Consider the following 20,747-nt stretch of genomic DNA (forward strand, 5'->3'; position numbering starts at 1 on the left):
CAGTCCTTGAGTCGTTGCCCCTACATCAGTGGTTCTCAACCTGTGGGTCGGGACCCCCAGGGGGGTCCCCACATGATTTTGGGGGGGTCCCCAGATAACAGTGAAGTGACAATTTAAGTAGGGTGACCATATTCCAAATTCCCAAAAAGAGGACTGCATGTGCGTGATCAGTATTTTTTAATTTTTTTATTTAAAGAGTTTTTCTTGATTTCATTTGGGTAATTCAGTAAAAAAAGAAATACTCCATGAAGTGTAGATGTGTGGCAAAAAGGAAACGTCGCATCCGAGAGGCGCGCCGAACGGTGGATGCATATTTAGCAGAAAGAGGTTCACATTTAACTATAGCCGTAGCCTACTCATTCAATTCTGAACCGATTCTTAAAATGTTAAATTCTCTATTAGCTGCGAAGGGTCTTCTTTCATGTGTATCAGTCATGATTGTTTCGCCATCAAACAATATCAAGCAAAAAGGAAACATCGGCGGGTCCTTCTTCTCTCCACCGCGCTGCTCGCGCACCTCTCTCTGTTTTAGAACCGTCGTCCTGAAACACCCTCGCCCCGGGTCTAATCCGGCGGCCTTGGCCTGCAAAAAAAGTGTGTTTTAGGACGAATTCTCTGGTGACTTTTCCACCCGTAAGAACCTCCGGCTCGTCGGAGGTTTTATATTTTTATTTTTTCTTCGTCCCAGAAGTGGGGGGATATCACCCAAACTCTCAAAACCCCGGACATTTGAAGGATTTTATTTTTTAAAAAACGGACAGGCCGGACAGCCCCTCAAAAGAGAACATGTCCGGGTAAAAGAGGACGTATGGTCACCCTAATTTAAGGCCTTATAAGACCTTTTTAAAAACTAAAAACAAACAAGAAAGAAAGAAAAGAAATAAGACCATTACTGCATTAAAAGTAATCAACAAACGATACTACAACAACTGGTCAAAGAATTGGCCAAATTGTCACATAATATAAGAAAGAGGCAATAATTGTGAAAATATCCAATCTACAAGCTCACAATGTGAGCTGGGAAACCTTGCCCTACACCACAAAATAAGCTTAAAACTACTCCAACCAGGACTTATGACCAGAAACACATGAATCTAGAGTAGGCTATACGTATTATTGGCATGATTTAAAGTTCATGAAGAAAAAGAAAGGCTGTTCTTGTGAGGACGACAGCAACACTATAGCTAGTCCTGTCTAATAGTGAACACATGGTGAACACTGTATCACGTGCACGTATTCTGAACAGAGTTATGTCATTAAAATGTGTCTGTAATCCTAAATGAATCCACTGTGTCAACTATACTTTCTTATGGCCAGTCAATCAAAGGGTAATTGTTGGGATTCGCTTTGCAACAACATTTGCTTTGCAAGTTCATTAAATCGAGACAGACAGACAGACAGACAGACAGACAGTGGTGGAAAAGGTACTCAATTTTTTTTAAAGTACAAGTATCAATACTGCGATATAGAAATACTCTGTTACAAGTAAAAGTCAATGTATCAAGTTATAAGACATGAGGCATTTCACTTTCTAGGGTTTCTATTCAAGACTAATTTACAACCACTGTAAAGATTCTCAGGTGAAGTTTGAGATTACTGCTCATGCTGAACCCTTTACCACACTGCTCACATTACAAGGCTTCTCTCCTGTATAAATTATCTTGTGACGTTTGAGACTTCTGCGATCACTGAACCTTTTCCCACATTGGTCACAGCGGTAGGGTTTCTCTCCTGTATGAATTCTCAGGTGACGTTTGAGATCATCGTTTGAGCTGAACCCTTTCCCACAATGCTCACAATGGTAGGGTTTCTCTCCTGTGTGAATTCTCTTGTGAAGTTTGAAATTACTGCTCTGACTGAACGTTTTCCCACACTGGTCACAGTGGTAGGGCTTCTCTCCTGTGTGCATTCTCTGGTGACCTTTTAAGTTACAGCTCTGACTGAACGTTTTCCCACACTGGTCACAGTGGTAGGGCTTCTCTCCTGTATGAGTTCTCTTGTGAAGTTTGAGAGTGCCGCGATCACTGAACCTTTTCCAACACTGTTCACAGTGGTAGGGTTTCTCTCCTGTATGAATTCTCAAGTGAATTTTGAGATCATTGTTTGAGCTGAACCCTTTCTCACAATGGTCACAGTGGTAGGGTTTCTCTCCTGTATGAATTCTCTGGTGAAGTTTGAAATTGCTGCGCAGCCTGAACCCTTTCCCACACTGGTCACAGTGATAGGGCTTCACACCTGTATGCATTCTCTGGTGACATTTGAGAATACTATTATGGCTGAACCATTTCCCACACTGGTCACAATGGTAGGGCTTCTCTCCTGTATGAATTCTCTGGTGACTTTTGAGATGCTTTCTGTGGCTGAACATTTTCCCACACTGGTCACAGTGGTAGGGCTTCTCTCCTGTATGCATTATCTCGTGACTTTTGAGATTTTGGCGTAATCTGAACATTTTCCCACACTGGCTACAGTGGTAGGGCTTCTCTCCTGTATGAATTTTCTGGTGATCTTTCAGTTCACCTGTCCCTTTGAATCTTGTCCCACACTGGTCACAGCGGTAGGGCCTCTCTCCTGTATGAATTTTCTGGTGCAGTTTCAAATTACCTCTCTGGGTGAACCTTTTCCCACACTGGTCACAGTGGTAGGGCTTCTCTCCTGTATGAATTCTCAGGTGACGTTTGAGATCATCGTTTGAGCTGAACCCTTTCCCACAATGCTCACAATGGTAGGGTTTCTCTCCTGTGTGAATTCTCTTGTGAAGTTTGAGATGACTGCACTGCCTGAATCTTTTCCCACACTGGTCACAGTGGTAGGGCTTCTCTCCTGTATGCATTCTCTGGTGAATTGTGAGGTGCTCGTTTCTGCTGAATGTTTTCCCACACTGGTCACAGTGATAAGGCTTCTCTCCTGTATGGATTCTCTGGTGAAGTTTGAGCCTTCTGCTTGCGTTGAACCCTTCCCCACACTGGTCACAGCGGTAGGGTTTCTCTCCTGTATGTATGCTCTGGTGTTGTTTGAGACTAAAGCTCTGGCTGAACGTTGTCCCACACTGGTCACAGCGGTAGGGCTTTTCTCCTGTGTGAATTCTCTTGTGTTTTTTGAGACTGCAGCTCTTGCTGAACGTTGTCCCACACTGGTCACAGCAGTAGGGCTTTTCTCCACCGTGAACTCTCTGGTGTATTTTGAATCTCTTGCTTGTGAAGACGTTTTCCCCACCCTGGTCACTGTAGGTATGTTTCTTCACTGGTAGAACATCTGGGATGGAGAATGAGGGGAGAAAAAAAAAATAAATAAAGCTTTGAAATAGCATGCAGGTGTTATTACTGAAAACATTCATCTCACGCCACTTCTTTATTGAAATGTATCTAGGTTTAGTCAGAGTCTGTTCATGAACATTACAAAATATTCGGCATTCGGGACGGCAACAGTAACTTCCAGAGCCTGATTGGCCTAAGGATAATTCCTTTAACAGGTCCGTTCATGAAAGTCCTTGCGGTCTTGTTTCCAATGAGGGCCTGTGAGCAATTAGGGGTTAAGAGTCTTGCTCAGGGACAAATTTCATTTCAACGACACATTTGCTGGCCTGGCCTGGAATCGTACCTGGGGCAACCAGGGCCTCTGGCTCCCTAGGCGGGCTCACTAACCACTCAGCTATGGCCGCCCCATCTCACCGCCCCACCTTTGGATATTTGGGCCAATTCCCGGGCCTGCAGTGACTGATTTGTTCCACAGCTGATAGTGATAAAAATACCTTCATCGAGGTACTCTCTCTCTCTCTCTCTCTCTCTCTCATATATATATAGACTGGAACGCTCATCAATACTATCTAAAATATACTAACCTTTGTATGTAACCAAGCTGTTGCTGTTGTCATCTCGAATTGGCCAAACTAAAATCCACGTTGAGATGCAGTACAGTGGTATATAGATTTAGTTCTGTGGTCTCATACAGCTATACTGTAGATACACTATGTGGTCTAGAGATCCAGTGCCGTGGTACAGCATTAGATACTGGTCTAGTTCAGGTGTGTCAAACTCATTTTGGGTCATTTTGGTGACTTGATGAGGGCCACAACCAGTTGCAGACGTGCATCGCTCACTTATTACACAGCTGTCACTTGGCTTTGTTTTTCAGCCTATTGACTAAAATCAAATGTGTTTATTATTAAAAAGAATATTTATTTAAATGATTTAATTTAGTTATTGGTACTACAGTTGTAGGTTACAAGAAATGGTTTGAGAGGTGAAAACTACAAATGTATGAATGGGTACACAACCTTTATTTATTCAGGCCTGCTTCCAACAATCAAACTTGACAACGAATCACCAGAATATGACAAAATACTTAAAAAGAAAAACGTTTTTAAAAGGGCACAAAGGCCAAATGCCAGGGCAGGAAGGCCATCAAATAAAACATTGAAATAATTAATTGAATTTAAGGGTTAAGGATGATTTAAAATGTAATGCAGACAATCTGCAGTGAAATAAATAAATGATGGTATTTACAATCTGATCCATGCTCAGCCTTGCACCAATCAAAATCACTGGATTGGTTTAAAGATGGAGGCTCAGGGGAGTTAAGAATTCAGAATCTCAACAAAAGACACTCGCGTCTACATATTGGACTTGTTTGTCTTTAGCCGAGCGACAAACATAGCCTTGTGCGTAGCTTCTCCCATTGTAGCCCTCTCCGATTAGTTCCTTTTTTGGTGACCAGACTGCAACGAGGTTGCGGGGAGCGATAGTAGATTCTGCTACATTTGACTAGAATCTTGGCATTGCCCATAATCTAGTTGAATAAACAGAGAATTTTGTCAGCTCCTAGCATTACCGACTGTTCTGCCACTTTATCTTAGGTAGCCCATTGCATGGCAATGATAGATATTTTCCAGAATTAAAATCTAACCAAAAATGTTTTTTTTAATAGATAAGTGTCTGGGGATATGTTGTCAATGACCGTGCAGGACGCAGCAATTGAGAGATATTGCCAGGTTTAACATTCAATCAAGAACTTTAGGCAAGCCCGTATCTTGGTTGAATAAGTGTCTGGGGATATGTTTTTCTATGTTAGAAAAACATCTTAGATTGAGGACTCATATATATAGAGCTTGGGGGGTCTGTTGTCTGTCTTACCAGAAATTCTGCCTTTTCATATATTTCTTGTATTTTTGCTAAAGGCCTGTATTAGCTTAAGTGTTAAATACAAAAAAAAATCTACGAGAGAAGTCTTAACATATTGGGTGCCAAAACCGTGATTTACCGTGTTATCAAAGAGTAGGCACTTAGGTGCCAAAACAGTTACCAATCTTTTTAGTTTTTTTCCACAAGGGCGGGGGCTAGCGCAGCTTTGGATCACCCACGGTGCCTCTGAAATGGAAGGGACAGATGGATCACCGTGGCAAAAAACCTGGCTCCTGTCCGCTCCCATTCTATTACCTTGATAAAAACCTCTGCATCTCCTTAACTTTTTACAGTGGGGAAAACAAGTCATTTTCAGTGACTACTGGGCGCGCCATGGAGGAAGGCTGCGCCCGTGCACACTCCGAAGCGTCGCAACGTTTTCTCGTCTTTTTAGTATTTTTTAGCCTTCTCTTTTTTTCCTACACCGTCGGGTGTCTAAGGAGTTATGATAGACAAGCACTTCTGGACATCAGCAAAGCGATTGCACACAGAATTCCGGACTTTTCCGCGGAAAAAAATCCACCCGGCTGGGTGGCAGGAGAACTGCCCTTTGTTCCGGCTGGGACAATAGCACGGATACGGCGAAAGAGGCGACATGGATACAAACCTGCACATTACATTACATTACAGTCATTTAGCAGACGCTTTTATCCAAAGCGACTTACAATAAGTGCATTCAACATAGGTAGGGAACGAAAACTACTAATCACCAGAAGTCTTAAGTGCATTTTCTGCAAAAACAAGCAACCAAGAGTATACCTAGCGCTAAGGTAAAAGTGCAATATATCAGCTACCTATTTCCTTAAACATATGAGGCAAAAAAGCTAAATCAAATGAGCAGGAGCTAAAACAAATAATTGTATCGACTAAACAAGATCCAATAAAACAATAAAACAAGCGTTCGTACAACTAGTTAACAACAAGTAGGCCAGGCAAAGAGGAAGGGTAGTGTTTCCTGAAGAGGTGGGTTTTCAGCCTGCGGCGAAAGATGGGCAGTGACTCTGCTGTCCTGACATCAGTGGGAAGTCCATTCCACCACTGTGGGGCCAGAACAGAAAAAAGTTGTGACCGTGTGGATCGGCCAGAAGGACCCTTGAGTGACGAGGTAGTCAGTCGCCCCGAGGTGGCAGACCGAAGTGGTCGGGCAGGGGTGTAGGCATCGACCATAGCCCGGAGGTAAGAAGGAGCTGTTCCTTTCACTGCCCTATAGGCTAGCACCAGGGTTTTAAACTGGATGCGAGCCGCTACGGGGAGCCAGTGTAGAGAACGGAGAAGGATAGTTGTGTGGGAGAACTTGGGGCGGTTGAACACCAGACGAGCCGCAGCTTTCTGAACAAGCTCCAGAGGTCTGATGGCAGATGCCGGAGCACCAGCGAGGAGGGAGTTGCAGTAGTCCAGGCGGGAGATGACAAGAGCCTGGATGAGCACCTGGGCTGCCTTCTCCGTGAGGAAGGGGCGAATCCTCCTGATGTTGTAGAGGAGGAATCTGCAGGACCGTGTCACTGATGCAATGTTTGGCAAGAACGACAGTTGATCGTCCAGGGTCACACCCAGATTCTTCGCAGTCCGAGTTGATGTCACCATAGCATTATCAATGGTGATGGCCATGTCTCGGTGCGGACAGCCCTTCCCCGGGAGGAACATCAGCTCGGTCTTGTCCAGGTTGAGCTTCAGGTGGTGCGTCGACATCCACTCCGAGATGTCAGCCAGACAAGCAGCAATGCGTGTCTTCACTTGTGTGTCAGAGGGGGGAATGAGAGGATCAGCTGGGTGTCATCGGCATAGCAGTGGTAGGAAAAGCCATGGGAGTGGATGACAGCACCAAGAGATGTAGGTGTAGAGGGAGAAAAGAAGAGGACCCAGAACCGAGCCTTGGGGAAACCCAGTAGTGAGCCTGTGTGGTTCTGACACAGACCCTCTCAACATCACCTGGTAGGAGCGACCCGTCAGGTAGGATGCAAACAGGGAGCGTACGTGCCTTCAATCGAGACTGCCTTCAATCCTGCTAGCGAACGTAAGATCTCTGTGTGAATCAAGAACAGTGACCACTATGGACGATTTACTAGCGCGCGTTCAACACAGAGACTAGGAACTAGGCATGTAACGATTCACTCAACTCACGATACGATTCGAATCACGATTCGAGGTTCACGATACGATTTTTCAAGATTTTTTTAGCACATTTATTTTCCAGACAAATTACTGAAAAACCTTGATTATTTATTTTACAAAAATCATGTATTTTTTAAAAACGATATTTTCTCTAATACTCTTAGTAATATATGAAATTAAATAAAGCCTTTTTATTCATGAGGTACATGCATTAACTGACACATTAAGACATTTTTTTTTTGTAAAATAATAACTTTAAATATATACAGTAAGTCTTATGAAATAAATGAATTTTAAAATATTATATCCCAGATGAAATAAATTATAAAGAAAACCTCTTCAAATAAACAAACTAAGGCTTAGCCTTGGGATTTAAAAGTTCATTTTTATCTATGATACATTCTCAGCATTCTGTACAAAACAACACATTTATGTAATAAGGGAATCTGTTTTAAACTACTCCAAATGAGATTAGATAAGAATTAATTCATTAGTACCAATGAAATTGTTGACAGTGTTGAAAGGAGTTTGACGTTGTCAGTAGTCTGATACAATTGTTGAATTATTAAATTAGATTATTATTCATTGCACTCTACAGCCGCACCGAGGTGCTCCAGAATTAGCCGTTTTCATTAGAAGCCTATCAGTTGTGTGTTTCCTACAGAGTTTAAATCAGACAGCTAACAACGTCGTCAGGCGGGGGAGGAGGTAAACGTTATAGTTTGGGCTATTCATCAATCAAATAAACATGTTTACATGCGACGCACATTTCCCTCTTTATGCAGTGCGATCGCCTAGTTGTTTAGATTTCATAGCCTGAGAGGACGTGAACCCCACTCTGCCGTTCATAGGCTGCCGTTGAGTGAGTGAAGAAGAGACAGCAGGCAGCTATGGTGGCCCTGAGGGGACAAAATATTAGGCGGACAACAAGGAAGGGAGTCTGACTCGATTGCGCCCTCTGCTGGTTGCATCGCGATGTATGTTTTTATGAAATCGATTTACGATAAATCGTTACATGCCTACTAAGAACACGTCCATTGTTGTGCTAACGGAGACGTGGCTAACGGAGTTAGCATCTGATTCTTCCATCACTCCTCCTGGCTTCACCGCGTATAGGAAAGACAGAGACCCTGCACTGAGCAGTAAGCAACGTGGAGGGGGAGTTTGTGCCTTGACTAACAACAACTGGTGCAAAGATGTTAAAATCCTGGATAGCCACTGCTCACCAGACGTGAACTTTTAATCATAGCCTGCCGTCCGTTCTACCTACCACGTGACTTTAGCATTGTGATTGTAGCCATTGTTTACATTCATCCTGGAGCTAATAAGGACACAGCTATGAGGGAATTACACCAGGCTATCAGTGCACAAGAGAATCGTCACCCGGACTGCGCAGTCATCTGCCTAGGCGACTTCAACCGGACAGACTTAAAAAAGGTCTTTCCCAAATTCCACCAGCATGTCACCTGCAGTACCCGTGGTGATAATATTCTTGACCACTGCTACACGCCCTTCAAAGATGGATATAAAGCTCTCCGCCGCCCACCACTAGGAAGCTCTGACCACTACGCCATCCAGCTGCTACCTGCCTACAAACAGAGGCTAAAAAGGGAGCCGGTCGTTGAGAAGGAGATCCGAATCTGGTCTGAGGACACAGACGCTATGCTACAATCCTGCTTCTACCAGACTGACTGGGGGATGTTTAAGAACGCTGCTGGGAATAATATCAACGAATTCTCAGACTCATTCACCGGCTTTATCAGTAAGTGCATAGACGACATAGTCCCCAAAAAGGCAGTTCGGATCTATCCCAATCAGAAACCGTGGATGGACAGCGGAATACGTGTACATCCACATGAACGGGATGCTGATTTCAAATCTGGCGACGTGGAAACGTGCAACACGACGCGCGCAGCCCTAAACAGCGCCATCAGGAAGGCGAAAAAGGCCTACACTGAAAAGATGCAAGACCAACTAAGCAATGGCGACATCAGGAGCACGTGGCAGGCGGTACACACCTTGACAGACTGCAAAACAAGAATCAGAAGCGAGGCGAACCCGCCTGCCTCCCCCAACGAACTGAACACTTTCTACGGCCGGTTCGAGATCAGCTCCAACCGCGGCAGCCAAGCGGGGCCATGAGCAGCACCAGCAGAGGAGAATCCTCTAACCATCTCGGAGAGAGAAGTGCGTACAGCCTTCTCACGGGTCAACATCCACAAGGCAGCCGGACCTGATGGGATTCCAGGCCGGGTCCTTAAGGCATGTGCAGAACAGCTGGCGGGTGTCTTTGCTGACATCTTCCTCTCCCAGGTTGTGGTCCCTGCAGGGTTAAAAATGTCAACCATTCTGCCCATTACCAAAAAGGCCAGAGTGACATGCCTGAATGACTGGAGACCTGTCGCTCTCACCCTGATCGTCAGCAAGTGCTTCGAGAAACTGGTGAGGGAAAACATCGGCTCCACGCTACCTGCCTCGCTGGACCCGTGGCAGTATGCATACCGCAAAAACAGATCCACCGACGACGCTATTGCCGTGGCTCTCCACACCGTTCTCTCGCACATGGACAACAAGCTGCTGAAGGACAAATATGTACGTATGCTGTTCGTGGACTACAGCTCAGCATTCAACACCATTGTCCCAGCAATACTTGACAAAAAGCTCAGAGACCTAGAGCTACACCCCCAAGCATGTGCGACTGGATACAGGACTTCTTGTCCAACCGACATCAGGTGGTGAGAATGGGCAGCATCACATCTGACCCCCTGACCCTCAACACAGGCGCACCCCAGGGATGCGTGCTGAGCCCTTTCCTCTACTCCCTGTACACGTATGACTGCATAGCCACACATGTCTCCAACACCATCATAAAGTATGCGGACGACACGACAGTGATAGGCCGAATCGTCAACAACGACGAGTCTGACTACAGAGAGGAGATCAAATCACTGGCACTCTGGTGCCGGGAGAACAACCTCGCTCTTAACGTCGACAAGACCAAAGAACTGATCGTGGACTTCAGGAGGCCGCGGAGAGACCATGCGCCCATCCTCATCGACGGTGCTGCGGTGGAAAGGGTCAGCGAGTTCAAGTTCCTCGGAGTACACATCGAGGAGGACCTAAAATGGGAGACGCACACCACACACGTGAGGAAAAAGGCTCAGCAGCGACTGTACTGGCTCCGCCGCCTGAAGAAGCTCGGAGTAGGACAGCGCATCCTCAGGCTGTATTACAACAGCTCGGTTGAAGGCGTCCTAACAGGCTGTGTCACGGCCTGGTATGGGAACTGCACTGCCCGAGAAAAGATCAGCCTACAGCGAGTAGTGCGATCGGCAGAGCGAATAATGGGAGACGAGCTCCCAGCGCTCCAGGATCTGTACAAAAAGCGGCGCATGGTCAAAGCCAAGCGCATCATCAAGGACAAGCACCACCCAAGTCACAAACTGTTCAAAACCCTACAACGACCGCGGCCGGGCAAGGGGCCCTACCACAGTATCAAGAGTTCCACTACCAGGTTCTGGTGCAGTTTTAATCCGGCTGCTGTCAGAATGCTGAATGAGGCATGAGCCTTGTTCAGCAGCCTGACAACAGGCGGTACTGTCCAGCTGGTTGCAGACTTTTCTGGCTCTTCCTGAACACACCTGTGGATTATACCAGGGACAAATGACTTGGACTTAGCCCCCCCTCTGACATACCTGTGGACTACACCAGGTACAAATGACTTTTTTTCTGTTGCTCTCCCTCATGGAGCATTTTGTGGATTATACCAGGGTCAGTCCACCTTAGGTGGACACGCACTGACCTTTTGCACCTTAATCCCATGTATAACGCACTGACTTTTTTTGTCTTTTTATAGTGCTCCTCTTTTTTTCTCAAAGCACCTTAACGTCCATAAGTATATCATGCACAGTATACATACATTGCTGCTATGCTCAGGCACCTTAGTTTTTTTTCTTATCTCAGGTACTTGTAAATATGTAGATAACTTGTTTGGCCTTCTGTTGTTCTCTTGTCTGATCTCCTTCCCACTTTCCCCCCACCCCTCTTCTTCCTCCCCCCCTCTTCTTTCTATGGAAATAACGTTGCGATGGGAATGATGTACAAAAACAAATTTCACCCACTTCTTTACCTTGTAAACCTGTGATGTGGCAATAAATCTGATTCTGATTCTCTGTGCGCGATCACTCCGCAATGGAGACCCGCGTGAGAGATGTTATTGTTCCAGGCGTTCGCCAGGACCATCCATCGTCGTACACGCATCCATTGTTTACATACGGGTGCTCGTCGTGGAGTCCACAGCTCTAAACAGCGCAGCGTTACAAACGATGAGATCTCTGGCACTTAACGTACACTGTTTTAATAAAACTCTGGCACCGAATGTGTAACAGGATTTGTTTATTTCTTCAAACGGGCCTTCGGGTCTGACCTTATCACCGGACACATGGTGAGTGAAAGTACGTGTAGTATATGTACAAGCGCTGTGTAGGAAGAAGTTGAAAGGTCCAGACCAGATGTTCCTCAAGTACAGAACACAGGAGTCAGCCTTGCTGCTACATCAGGGGTGTCAAACTCATTTTGGGGTCCGGGCCACATTGGTCAAATGGTGACTTGATGTGGGCCGAAACCAGTTGCGGACGCGCATGTGCGCTCACGCGCATTCAGTTATACAGCATTGTTTTTCAGTCTGTTGTCTCAGTCACTGCTACTAACTACAGTATATCACCTTTAAAAACATGTTATTATGAAGAAGAATAGCTACTTTAATTATTGACATTAAAAACTAAATGCAATTTGTAAGGAGCATTCAATCCGGGAACGCATACTGTGTCATTTTAGATTATATATATAATATAATATAATTTTGACATAAAAAAGTTAGAGAACCACATATTATAGCAACATAAGTGTTTCAGAAAACTGTTAGGATTTAAAAGACATTTGTAAAGACTTACAAATGTCGCACAAATTTCCATTATTTTTCAAAAATAGCAGATCTACCATCTCATAGTGCGGCACTCAGTGCCGCACTATGCCGCACAAATGTATCAAAGAAGCAGCTTTGATACATTTGTACGTTTTTAACACATATATGATTAATGCTTCTAACTACCTATTACCATTATTATATTATATATTATATTATATTTTTGGCAAATTTACATGGTGTAGCCAGCATGACATTTCATATAAATCACTTGCTGCTTCCAGACACCTGACATCTCTTTGCTTTAACCAACTTGTCAATGTCAGGGACCAGTTATTTTCATAACACTGCACTACGTTCACGTGTGTGTGTGTGTGTGTGTGTGTGTGTGTGTGTGTGTGTGTGTGTGTGTGTGTGTGTGTGTGTGTGTGTGTGTGTGTGTGTGTGTGTGTGTGTGTGTGTGTGTGTGTGTCAGACAGACAGACAGACAGACAGACAGACAGACAGACAGACAGACAGACAGACAAAATTCACGTCCGTGCTAGGCTGACTCCTGTGTGAGGATCAGAGAGTATAGCCATTACTACTCGACTAGGAGTTGAATAGACTGTTAACGAGCCAATCAGCCAGAACATTCCACAGCTGGGAAGAGACAATGCTTCTCTACAGCAGGCCATCGATAGGCTGCAGCCTAGCAGTGAGTGGGGGAGGGAGGAGCGTCCTCACAGCAGCTTGGACACACAGCAAGGCAATGCAAACTGCGACTCTATGTCGCCCCCCCCATTTTATAATAAGAGCACCTCAGTCTCTTTAAACAGAAAGTAATACAGAGGACAGGAGCCTATCCTATGTCTGACAGCGCCGCGCCACCGTTTTCTGCCACAGCACCACCTGGAGCCTGGGGAAAAAAATGGACCATGGACCTTTCCGCGGGCCGCAAAATGCCCGCGGGCCGCCAGTTTGACAACCCTGTGCTACATGGTGAGGGGTGTGTGTGTGTGTGTGTGTGTGTGTGTGTGTGTGTGTGTGTGTCCGTCCTCAGTGTGCATGTGGTATGTGCGTTCTCTCTGTCTGAAAGTGTGTGTAAATGTATACTGTATGTGCTAAATGTGTGTGTGTGTGTGTGTGTGTGTGTGTGTGTGTGTGTGTGTGTGTGTGTGTGTGTGTGTGTGTGTGTGTGTGTGTGTGTGTGTGTGTGTGTGTGTGTGAAAAGGCAGCCCCCAAGATCCTACAGATCAATAGAATTGGACATTTTAGAGTGTGTTTACTGTACAGAGAGGTTTATTTTCTCAGTTACGCTTCGTCTGCGCGGGGCATGCGTTATCCGGGGTGCAACATCTCTCTCTCTCTCTCTCTCTCTCTCTCTCTCTCTCTCTCTCTCTCTCTCTCTCTCTCTGCATGAAAATGATTGACATTTAATAATTTTATACACGTACAAATAGCATAAATAGTTGATGTACTTACGCGTTGTAAGCTTGCAGATCTGTTATTTTTGCTTTTTTAAATATTTGAAAGTGTGTGAACATTTTTCAACATGGAAACGATTATGCATACTGTATATATTGTAAAAAATAATTGTGATTATCTCAAATAATTGCGATCAGACGATTACTGTATGTAATAATTGTGACAGGCCTAGTCATGTTGAGAGTACTTCCTGTCTGTGGGTTGTAAACTGGCAGAATAACTGTCAGCATATATGCTTCCTGGAACAAGTAGCATAACCAGCAGCCACTTAACCACAACCACATGTTGTCACTCTGTACAAAGGGCACAGTTCAGAGGCCAGGGTTACTCAAAAAGTAATAGTAAGTAAGAGTAAAAATGTGTCTCATGGCAACATAACTGTTAATGTCACATCCGCCCAAAAGGTTTGTGTGTGTGTGTGTGTGTGTGTGTGTGTGTGTGTGTGTGTGTGTGTGTGTGTGTGTGTGTGTGTGTGTGTGTGTGTGTGTGTGTGTGTGGGGGGGGGGGTGTGTGTGTGTGTGTGTGTGTGGGGGGGGGGGGGGGGGTGCATCCAACCAACCAAGTACTCAAATGTTTTACTTAAGTAAAAGTATCAGTACTGCAATGTAGAAATGTAGAAGTACTTGGTTACAAATAAAAGTGTACTTGAGTAAAAGTACAAAAGTATTGGTTTCAAAATGTACTTGAAGTACCAAAAGTAAAAGTACAAAAATGTTTGAAAATAGCAGATCTACAAGCTTGTAGATCTGCTATTTTCAAATAGCCTATGTGTATAAAATAAAAGCCTGATCACAGAACGCGGTCTGTGTTGGTGTCCTGTCATCAGAGGGGCACAGGTGTGTGTGTGTGTGTGTGTGTGTGTGTGTGTGTGTGTGTGTGTGTGTGTGTGTGTGTGTGTGTGTGTGTGTGTGTGTGTGTGTGTGTGTGTGTGTGTGTGTGTGTGTGTGTGTGTGTGTGTGTGTGTGTGTGTGGGTGGGTGGGTGTGCGTGTCTGTGTCTGTGTCTATGTCTGCGTGTGTGTGTGTGTGTGTGTGTGTGTGTGTGTGTGTGTGTGTGTGTGTACACCATTCCCAAGTGCAGGAAACAGTACACCCATGTGTGACAGAAACGCACCACGCTACTGTACATGTCATCATATCATACACAGCTAGCCAGGCCTAGTCATGTTGAGAAAACAGTTCATGTGTGTCAGGGCACCTTTGCGGCCCCAGAGTACTTCCTGTCTGTGGGTTGTATAACTGCCAGAATAACTCAGCATTATGCTTCCTGGAACAGTAGACAGCCCTAATATGGTGTTCTCTTCCTAACAGTTAAACCATTTCAGCTGTTGCCATAGCAATTTGGTCATGTGAGCAGAGAGAGAGAGAGAGAGAGAGAGAGAGAGAGAGAGAGAGAGAGAGAGAGAGAGAGAGAGAGAGAGAGAGAGAGACGGGTTAAAGACTATGGGGGAGGGGAGCAGAGCTGCTGGTATGAAAACACTGTCAGGGGGTGGACGCTTTCTTTTCTTGACTTGCTCCATGGCTACTTGGTCCTTGACATGTACGTTTTAAACTGCCTGGGGTGCACACAAAAAGTCTTTGTATGCTGCACATCAGTGGTGACAAATTGTGAAAATAGCAGATCTACAAGCTGCGAGGCGTTGTGAACTTGTAGATCTGCTATTTCCACAATATTTATCTGGGGAACCGAGTCAAACAAAATTGAATACCTCACTTCTAAGTGCTTATCAGGGTGGGGGGGGTACCTGGTTCAAATGTGATTATTTTGGGGGGTCCCCGGTTCGAATATGATTAATTTGGGGGGGGTCGCGGCCAGTGGCGTCGTTACGTGGGGGCTTCGGTGGCTATAGCCACCAATGTTTTATCTAAAGCCACCAATAAAAAATAAAAAATATAGAAAGTTTTTCTTTTTATTTTATTTGAATTATATATCTATAACCCTAACCTAACCCTAAAACCAAAATAAAGTAACAAAAAACAGGGGAAAAAGTACCCAAAACCCGAAAATGTTCGCGCGCGCGGTAGCCTGGGGGGCTAAGCCCCCCAGTAGCCTGGGGGGCTAAGCCCTCAACCTAGTAGAGACCTAGCAACGCCTCTAGTCGCGGCCTGAAAAAGGTTGAGAACCACTGCTCTACATGTGGATTCAATGAACCGGCACATACCTATTCTGTGTAACTTAATGACAGGATTCAACATGGCTTCCTCCAGCAGTCTGTGGTCCTGGTCCATCTCTCTCTGTTCCTCCTCTGAAACAAGAATGAGAGGCAGTGTTGATTTTGTCGACTAAAACTATGACAAAAAATGTTCGTCGACTAAAACTAGGACTAAATATATTGACAATGTTGTCAACAAATACAAACTAGACTAAAATGTTAGTGAGGATCTAGTGGAGAAGAGATCCAGTAGAACTAAAAGACAAGTCATTTTATGTTTGGTTTCGCTCAGGTGTTGCGCTCTGAAAATAGCAGATCTACAAGCTCGACGCTGCGACGCGATGTGAGCTTGTAGATCGGCTGTTTTCAAATAGCCTATGTATGAAATAGGGCTAAAGTGGTGGTTAATGTATGTTTCATAATATAATTATGTATATCTGAAAAGTAACTGGTGACTGGAGTAAATGTGCAATTGTTAAACTGTAGCGGAGTAAAAGCACAATATTTGCCTCTAAAATGTGGTGGAGTAAAAGTAAAAGAATTGGAAACTGGAAATACTCCAGTAAAGTAAAAGTACCTCAAAATTGTACTTAAGTACTGTACTTGAGTAAATGTACTTAGTTACTTTAAGTCTGAGTATACTGTACATCTTCTCAACCTGTAGGTCGGGACCCCCACATGTTATGTTTTTGTTGAAAAGGTTGAGAACCACTGCTCTACATGTGGATTCAGTTAAGCAGCACATACCATTACCTATTCTGTGTAACTTAATGACAGGATACAACATGGCTTCCTCCAGCAGTCTGTGGTCCTGGACCTGGTCCGTCTCCCTCTGTTCCTCCTCTGAAACAATAATGCGAGGTTTGCACTTTCACAAACGTGTTCTTCACAATTATAGTTTATTCCCCCCCGTTCTGTTCTCTTTGCTCACTGGTCCTGTTGAGCTGAATGCATTGCCCGGCCATCAGCGCTGCTTCATGTCGCTCGTTAATTAATTTGCTCCAGGTGTGTAAGCTCAGAAGCTCATTTAAGTGGGCATTGGGCAACAGTCTAACCTCCGCAACCGTTTTGGTTGACAAAGATAGCAGTAGTTGGGCCATGTTTGCTTGCCACAGGCGGCGGGTGAGCTTGACAATTGGGAAGGCTGGGGTTCGCGGGCGGATTCTGTTAGTTTCTTTTGGGGTTTTGGTTACTTTATTTCGGTTATAGGGTTAGGGTTAGGGTAGGTTATTGAATTCTTATTTTTGCCTGATTTTACTGATTTATTATCAAAAAAAATACTAAATAATGCTGCGCACATATATTATATATAATTTGCACAATTTCCAGAATTTCCCAGCATAACATTTGGGAAGGCTTAGCCTACCCTAGCCTTCATTACCCGGCACCTATGTTGCTTGCTACAGACCATGCTAATGAGTGCTAGTAAGTGCTAACAGCAAATTAATGCTAACACACACACAGACAGACAGACAGACAGACAGACAGACAGACAGACAGACAGACAGACAGACAGACAGACAGACAGACAGACAGACAGACAGACAGAAGCGCCTGGTATAATGTGACTTGTCATTTATTTTTTGTTGAAAAGGTTGAGAACCACTGCTCTACATGTGGATTCAATGAACCGTCACATACCTATTCTGTGTAACTTAATGACAGGATTCAACATGGCTTCCTGCAGCAGTCTGCGGTCCTGGACCATCTCTCTCTGTTCCTCCTCTGAAACAAGAATGAGAGGTTTGCACTTTTCAGAGACGTATTCTTCACAATTATAGTTTATTGTTTCCCCCTGTTCTGTTCTCTTTGCTCACTGGTCCTGTTGAGAGAGAGAGGTCATTCTGTACAATGTCTAATGGACTGACAAGTTTGATTGATGAATTGAATACTTTATTTAAGACCTGAGGACGATTCTACAAATTAATGTCTTCTAAATCCAAAGAGTTGTTTGATTAAGGTATGTTGCTATATCAGTGTACCGGTGCTCAAACTTTTTCATGTCAAAGACCCCCATAATTATTATGTATTTGGCCGCGGACCACCCCATCTCAAAATATGTTGTTCCAGGGACCCCCCAGAAGCAAAGAGTTAAAAATGTTTGCTTTCAAAAATATATATATATTCAAAGATGTGCACACATTTTCACGATTTTTCAAAAATAGCAGATCTACAAGCTCATTGCGCGGTACGAAGTGACGCGCTATGAGCTTGTAGATCTGCTATTCTTTTAATGGCCAAAGTATAAAATATGGTTAAAGTGGTTAAAATGATTGTGACGCTATATTAAGTACTTTTAACTACCCCCTGGTACCCCCTTAAGGACCCCCGGGGGTCCCCGGACCAATGTGCTATATAGCTATTATATAAAATGACAAGGATGCTTACCCGGTTTTAATGGGTTAACAGTTTGCAAATAGTACAGTGGTACGATTTTACAATGATATGTTAACACACATGAGCCCTGGGGGCTTGTTTCCATTGTGGTCCTGTACGTGTATTCAATTCATCAAGTCCTCGCACACGTAAAAAAGCAATACACATGTGAAATCATTTACAATTTAGCCATTTTGCAGACGCTCTTAATCCAGAGCGATTTACAGTAAGCAAGGAAAACATAAGGTAATACATCAAATACATAAAAATAGTAATCTAGGATCATAGGTAAACCAAGAACCTATCATCAGTCTAACAGTAGAATATCCCCAAAAAATCAATAATCTTAAAATAAGATTGAAATGATTTTGGATTACAGTGACAGTGAGTGTAGAATCGTAACAAACCACACATATATATATATATATATATATATATATATATATATATATATATATATATATATATGTAATCCCTAATTCAACATCAATTGCATTCTATTTCACCTTCTCTCAAAACTGTATATATCTGGTGGTTGTATATTAGCCATATGGATCACACGATGGTCATCTGTCACGACAGTCATGGATGAACCTCAACCTGGTGTTTGCACTTTCTCCCTTTTTGGTCGTACATCTACATTAATGTTCATATTTCAAATATAAAGTTCTTACCTCATGGCCACAGATGTTATAATTATGTACGGGTCCTCAGAAGTACCCGAATGTTCCGTATTATTGAATGAAAATCATTTTAATCAGATCGGTGGCCATTTTCTCATAGAGTTACAATGTATCAGAGTGCAATACACTTCCCAAGAGATAGGGTCGGTCACGTTCTTGAAAGCCTATGGAGGAAATGTGGAGAAAATGGCCACCGATCGGATTAAAATGCTTTTTATTGAACAATACGGAAGACACAGGTACTTCTGAGGGCCCGTACAGTATTGTAACATCCGTAGCCATGAGGTAAGCACTTTACATTTAAAATCTGAACGTTCATGTAGATGTACGGACTGTAAAGGGAGAAAGTGCAAACACCAGGTTGAAGTTAATCCATGACTGTCATGACATAACACTCATGTTTCAGGGCTAGTGGTGGCTGTATCGAAGAGATGAAAGAACACTGTAAAGTGACATAAAAAAACAACACAATACCTATTCTGTGTAACTTTATGACAGGATTCAACATGGCCTCCAGCAGTCTGCGCTCCTGGTAGATCTCTCTCCGTTCCGTTAGAAAGCTTCTGGACGACATGATCTCTCTTTTAAAGACCTTGAATAGTTCCTCCTCGCTCCGTTTGGACAGTCCATACTTCAGGCAGGGTTTCACCAGCTGGGATGTGAATTTACTGGCCGACATCCTCCTCTATCCTCTGAGTTCAGGGTGGTTCATTAATTACTAACAGATGATAGATTATTATCTGGAGATGCTTTTCCTCAGGCTTCCAGCTGGTTTAAAACTTTAAACCTTGTAGATCAGACAACAGCGCCTACATAACCAGTCTCCACCCACTCTCCAGTCCAGACTCCACCCCCCTCTCTCTCTCTGTGTGTGTGTGTGTGGTGTGTGTGTGTGTGTGTGTGTGTGTGTGTGTGTGTGTGTGTGTGTGTGTGTGTGTGTGTGTGTGTGTGTGTGTGTGGTGTGTGTGTGTGTGTGTGTGTGTGTGTGTGTGTGTGTTGTGGTGTGTGTGTGTGTGTGTGTGTGTGTGGTGTGTGTGTGTGTGTGAGAGAGAGAGATACCGTGACTGACACCAAAACAAAGAAAAATCTTAACTAGGTACAGACTCAGTGAGCACAGTCTTGCGATCGAGAAAGGTCGTCACAGGCAGACCTGTATCCCGAGAGAAGACAGACTATGCACCCACTGCACACAAAATGAAGTGGAAACCGAGCTACACTTCCTAACCGTCTGTCCATTGTACCAAGACATCAGAGACACATAATTCCCACAGATTACAACCACACACGGAGATTTTGAAAACATGACCAAATCGACAAAAAACTCCCATATCTGCTGGGCGAAGAAGTAAACAATGTGCAAACACAGCAGCAAGATTCGTGAGTTGCTGTGATAGGAAAAGGATATCAAACGGAACACAACCACCCTAAAGACTAATCATTGTGTATATTCCTGCACTATACCTGCACCCAGTGATCTTGGTACATAGAAATTGATCTATTGAAGATTCTGACTTTCAAATGTACATATTTTTTGTTTTGATTGTATTGCTGTATTGTTGTATTATGCTTTCTGCTTTGGCAATGTAAACGTATGTTTTCTCATGCCAATAAAGCCCTTTGTTTTGAATTGAATTGACTGTGAGACTGACACTCCCTCCCTCCCTGTCTCCCTCCCTTCCTCCCTGTCTCCCTCCCCTCCCCTCCCCGTCTCCCTCCCTCCCTCCCTCCCTCCCTTCCTCCCTTCCTTCCTCCCTCCATCTCTCTCCCTCCTCCCTCCAGCCTCAGTCTGCTCCTCTCACCCCACTCCCAACCAACACACCAACAACCTCCACAATTCCTCCTTTGTTTAAATGA

The 20,747-nt window shown here is 44.1% G+C and overlaps 1 protein-coding gene across 1 annotated transcript; it reads right to left on the reverse strand.

The window, feature by feature from the left end:
- Window positions 1-1,515: 1,515 nt before the first annotated feature.
- LOC308105202 (uncharacterized protein) lies at window positions 1,516-19,572 on the reverse strand (the record flags this gene model as incomplete). The annotated part of the gene is made up of 6 exons (XM_080455837.1): window positions 1,516-2,629; window positions 2,723-3,255; window positions 15,844-15,927; window positions 16,588-16,677; window positions 17,476-17,559; window positions 19,368-19,572. The coding sequence occupies 6 exons, from the start codon at window positions 19,570-19,572 to the stop codon at window positions 1,601-1,603; spliced, it is 2,025 nt and encodes a 674-aa protein (XP_080311963.1). The 3' UTR covers window positions 1,516-1,600.
- Window positions 19,573-20,747: the final 1,175 nt, after the last annotated feature.

Source organism: Gymnoscopelus braueri (assembly GCF_963280865.1).
Source record: "Gymnoscopelus braueri genome assembly, chromosome: 17".
In the NCBI taxonomy this organism is placed as follows: Eukaryota; Metazoa; Chordata; class Actinopteri; order Myctophiformes; family Myctophidae; genus Gymnoscopelus; species Gymnoscopelus braueri.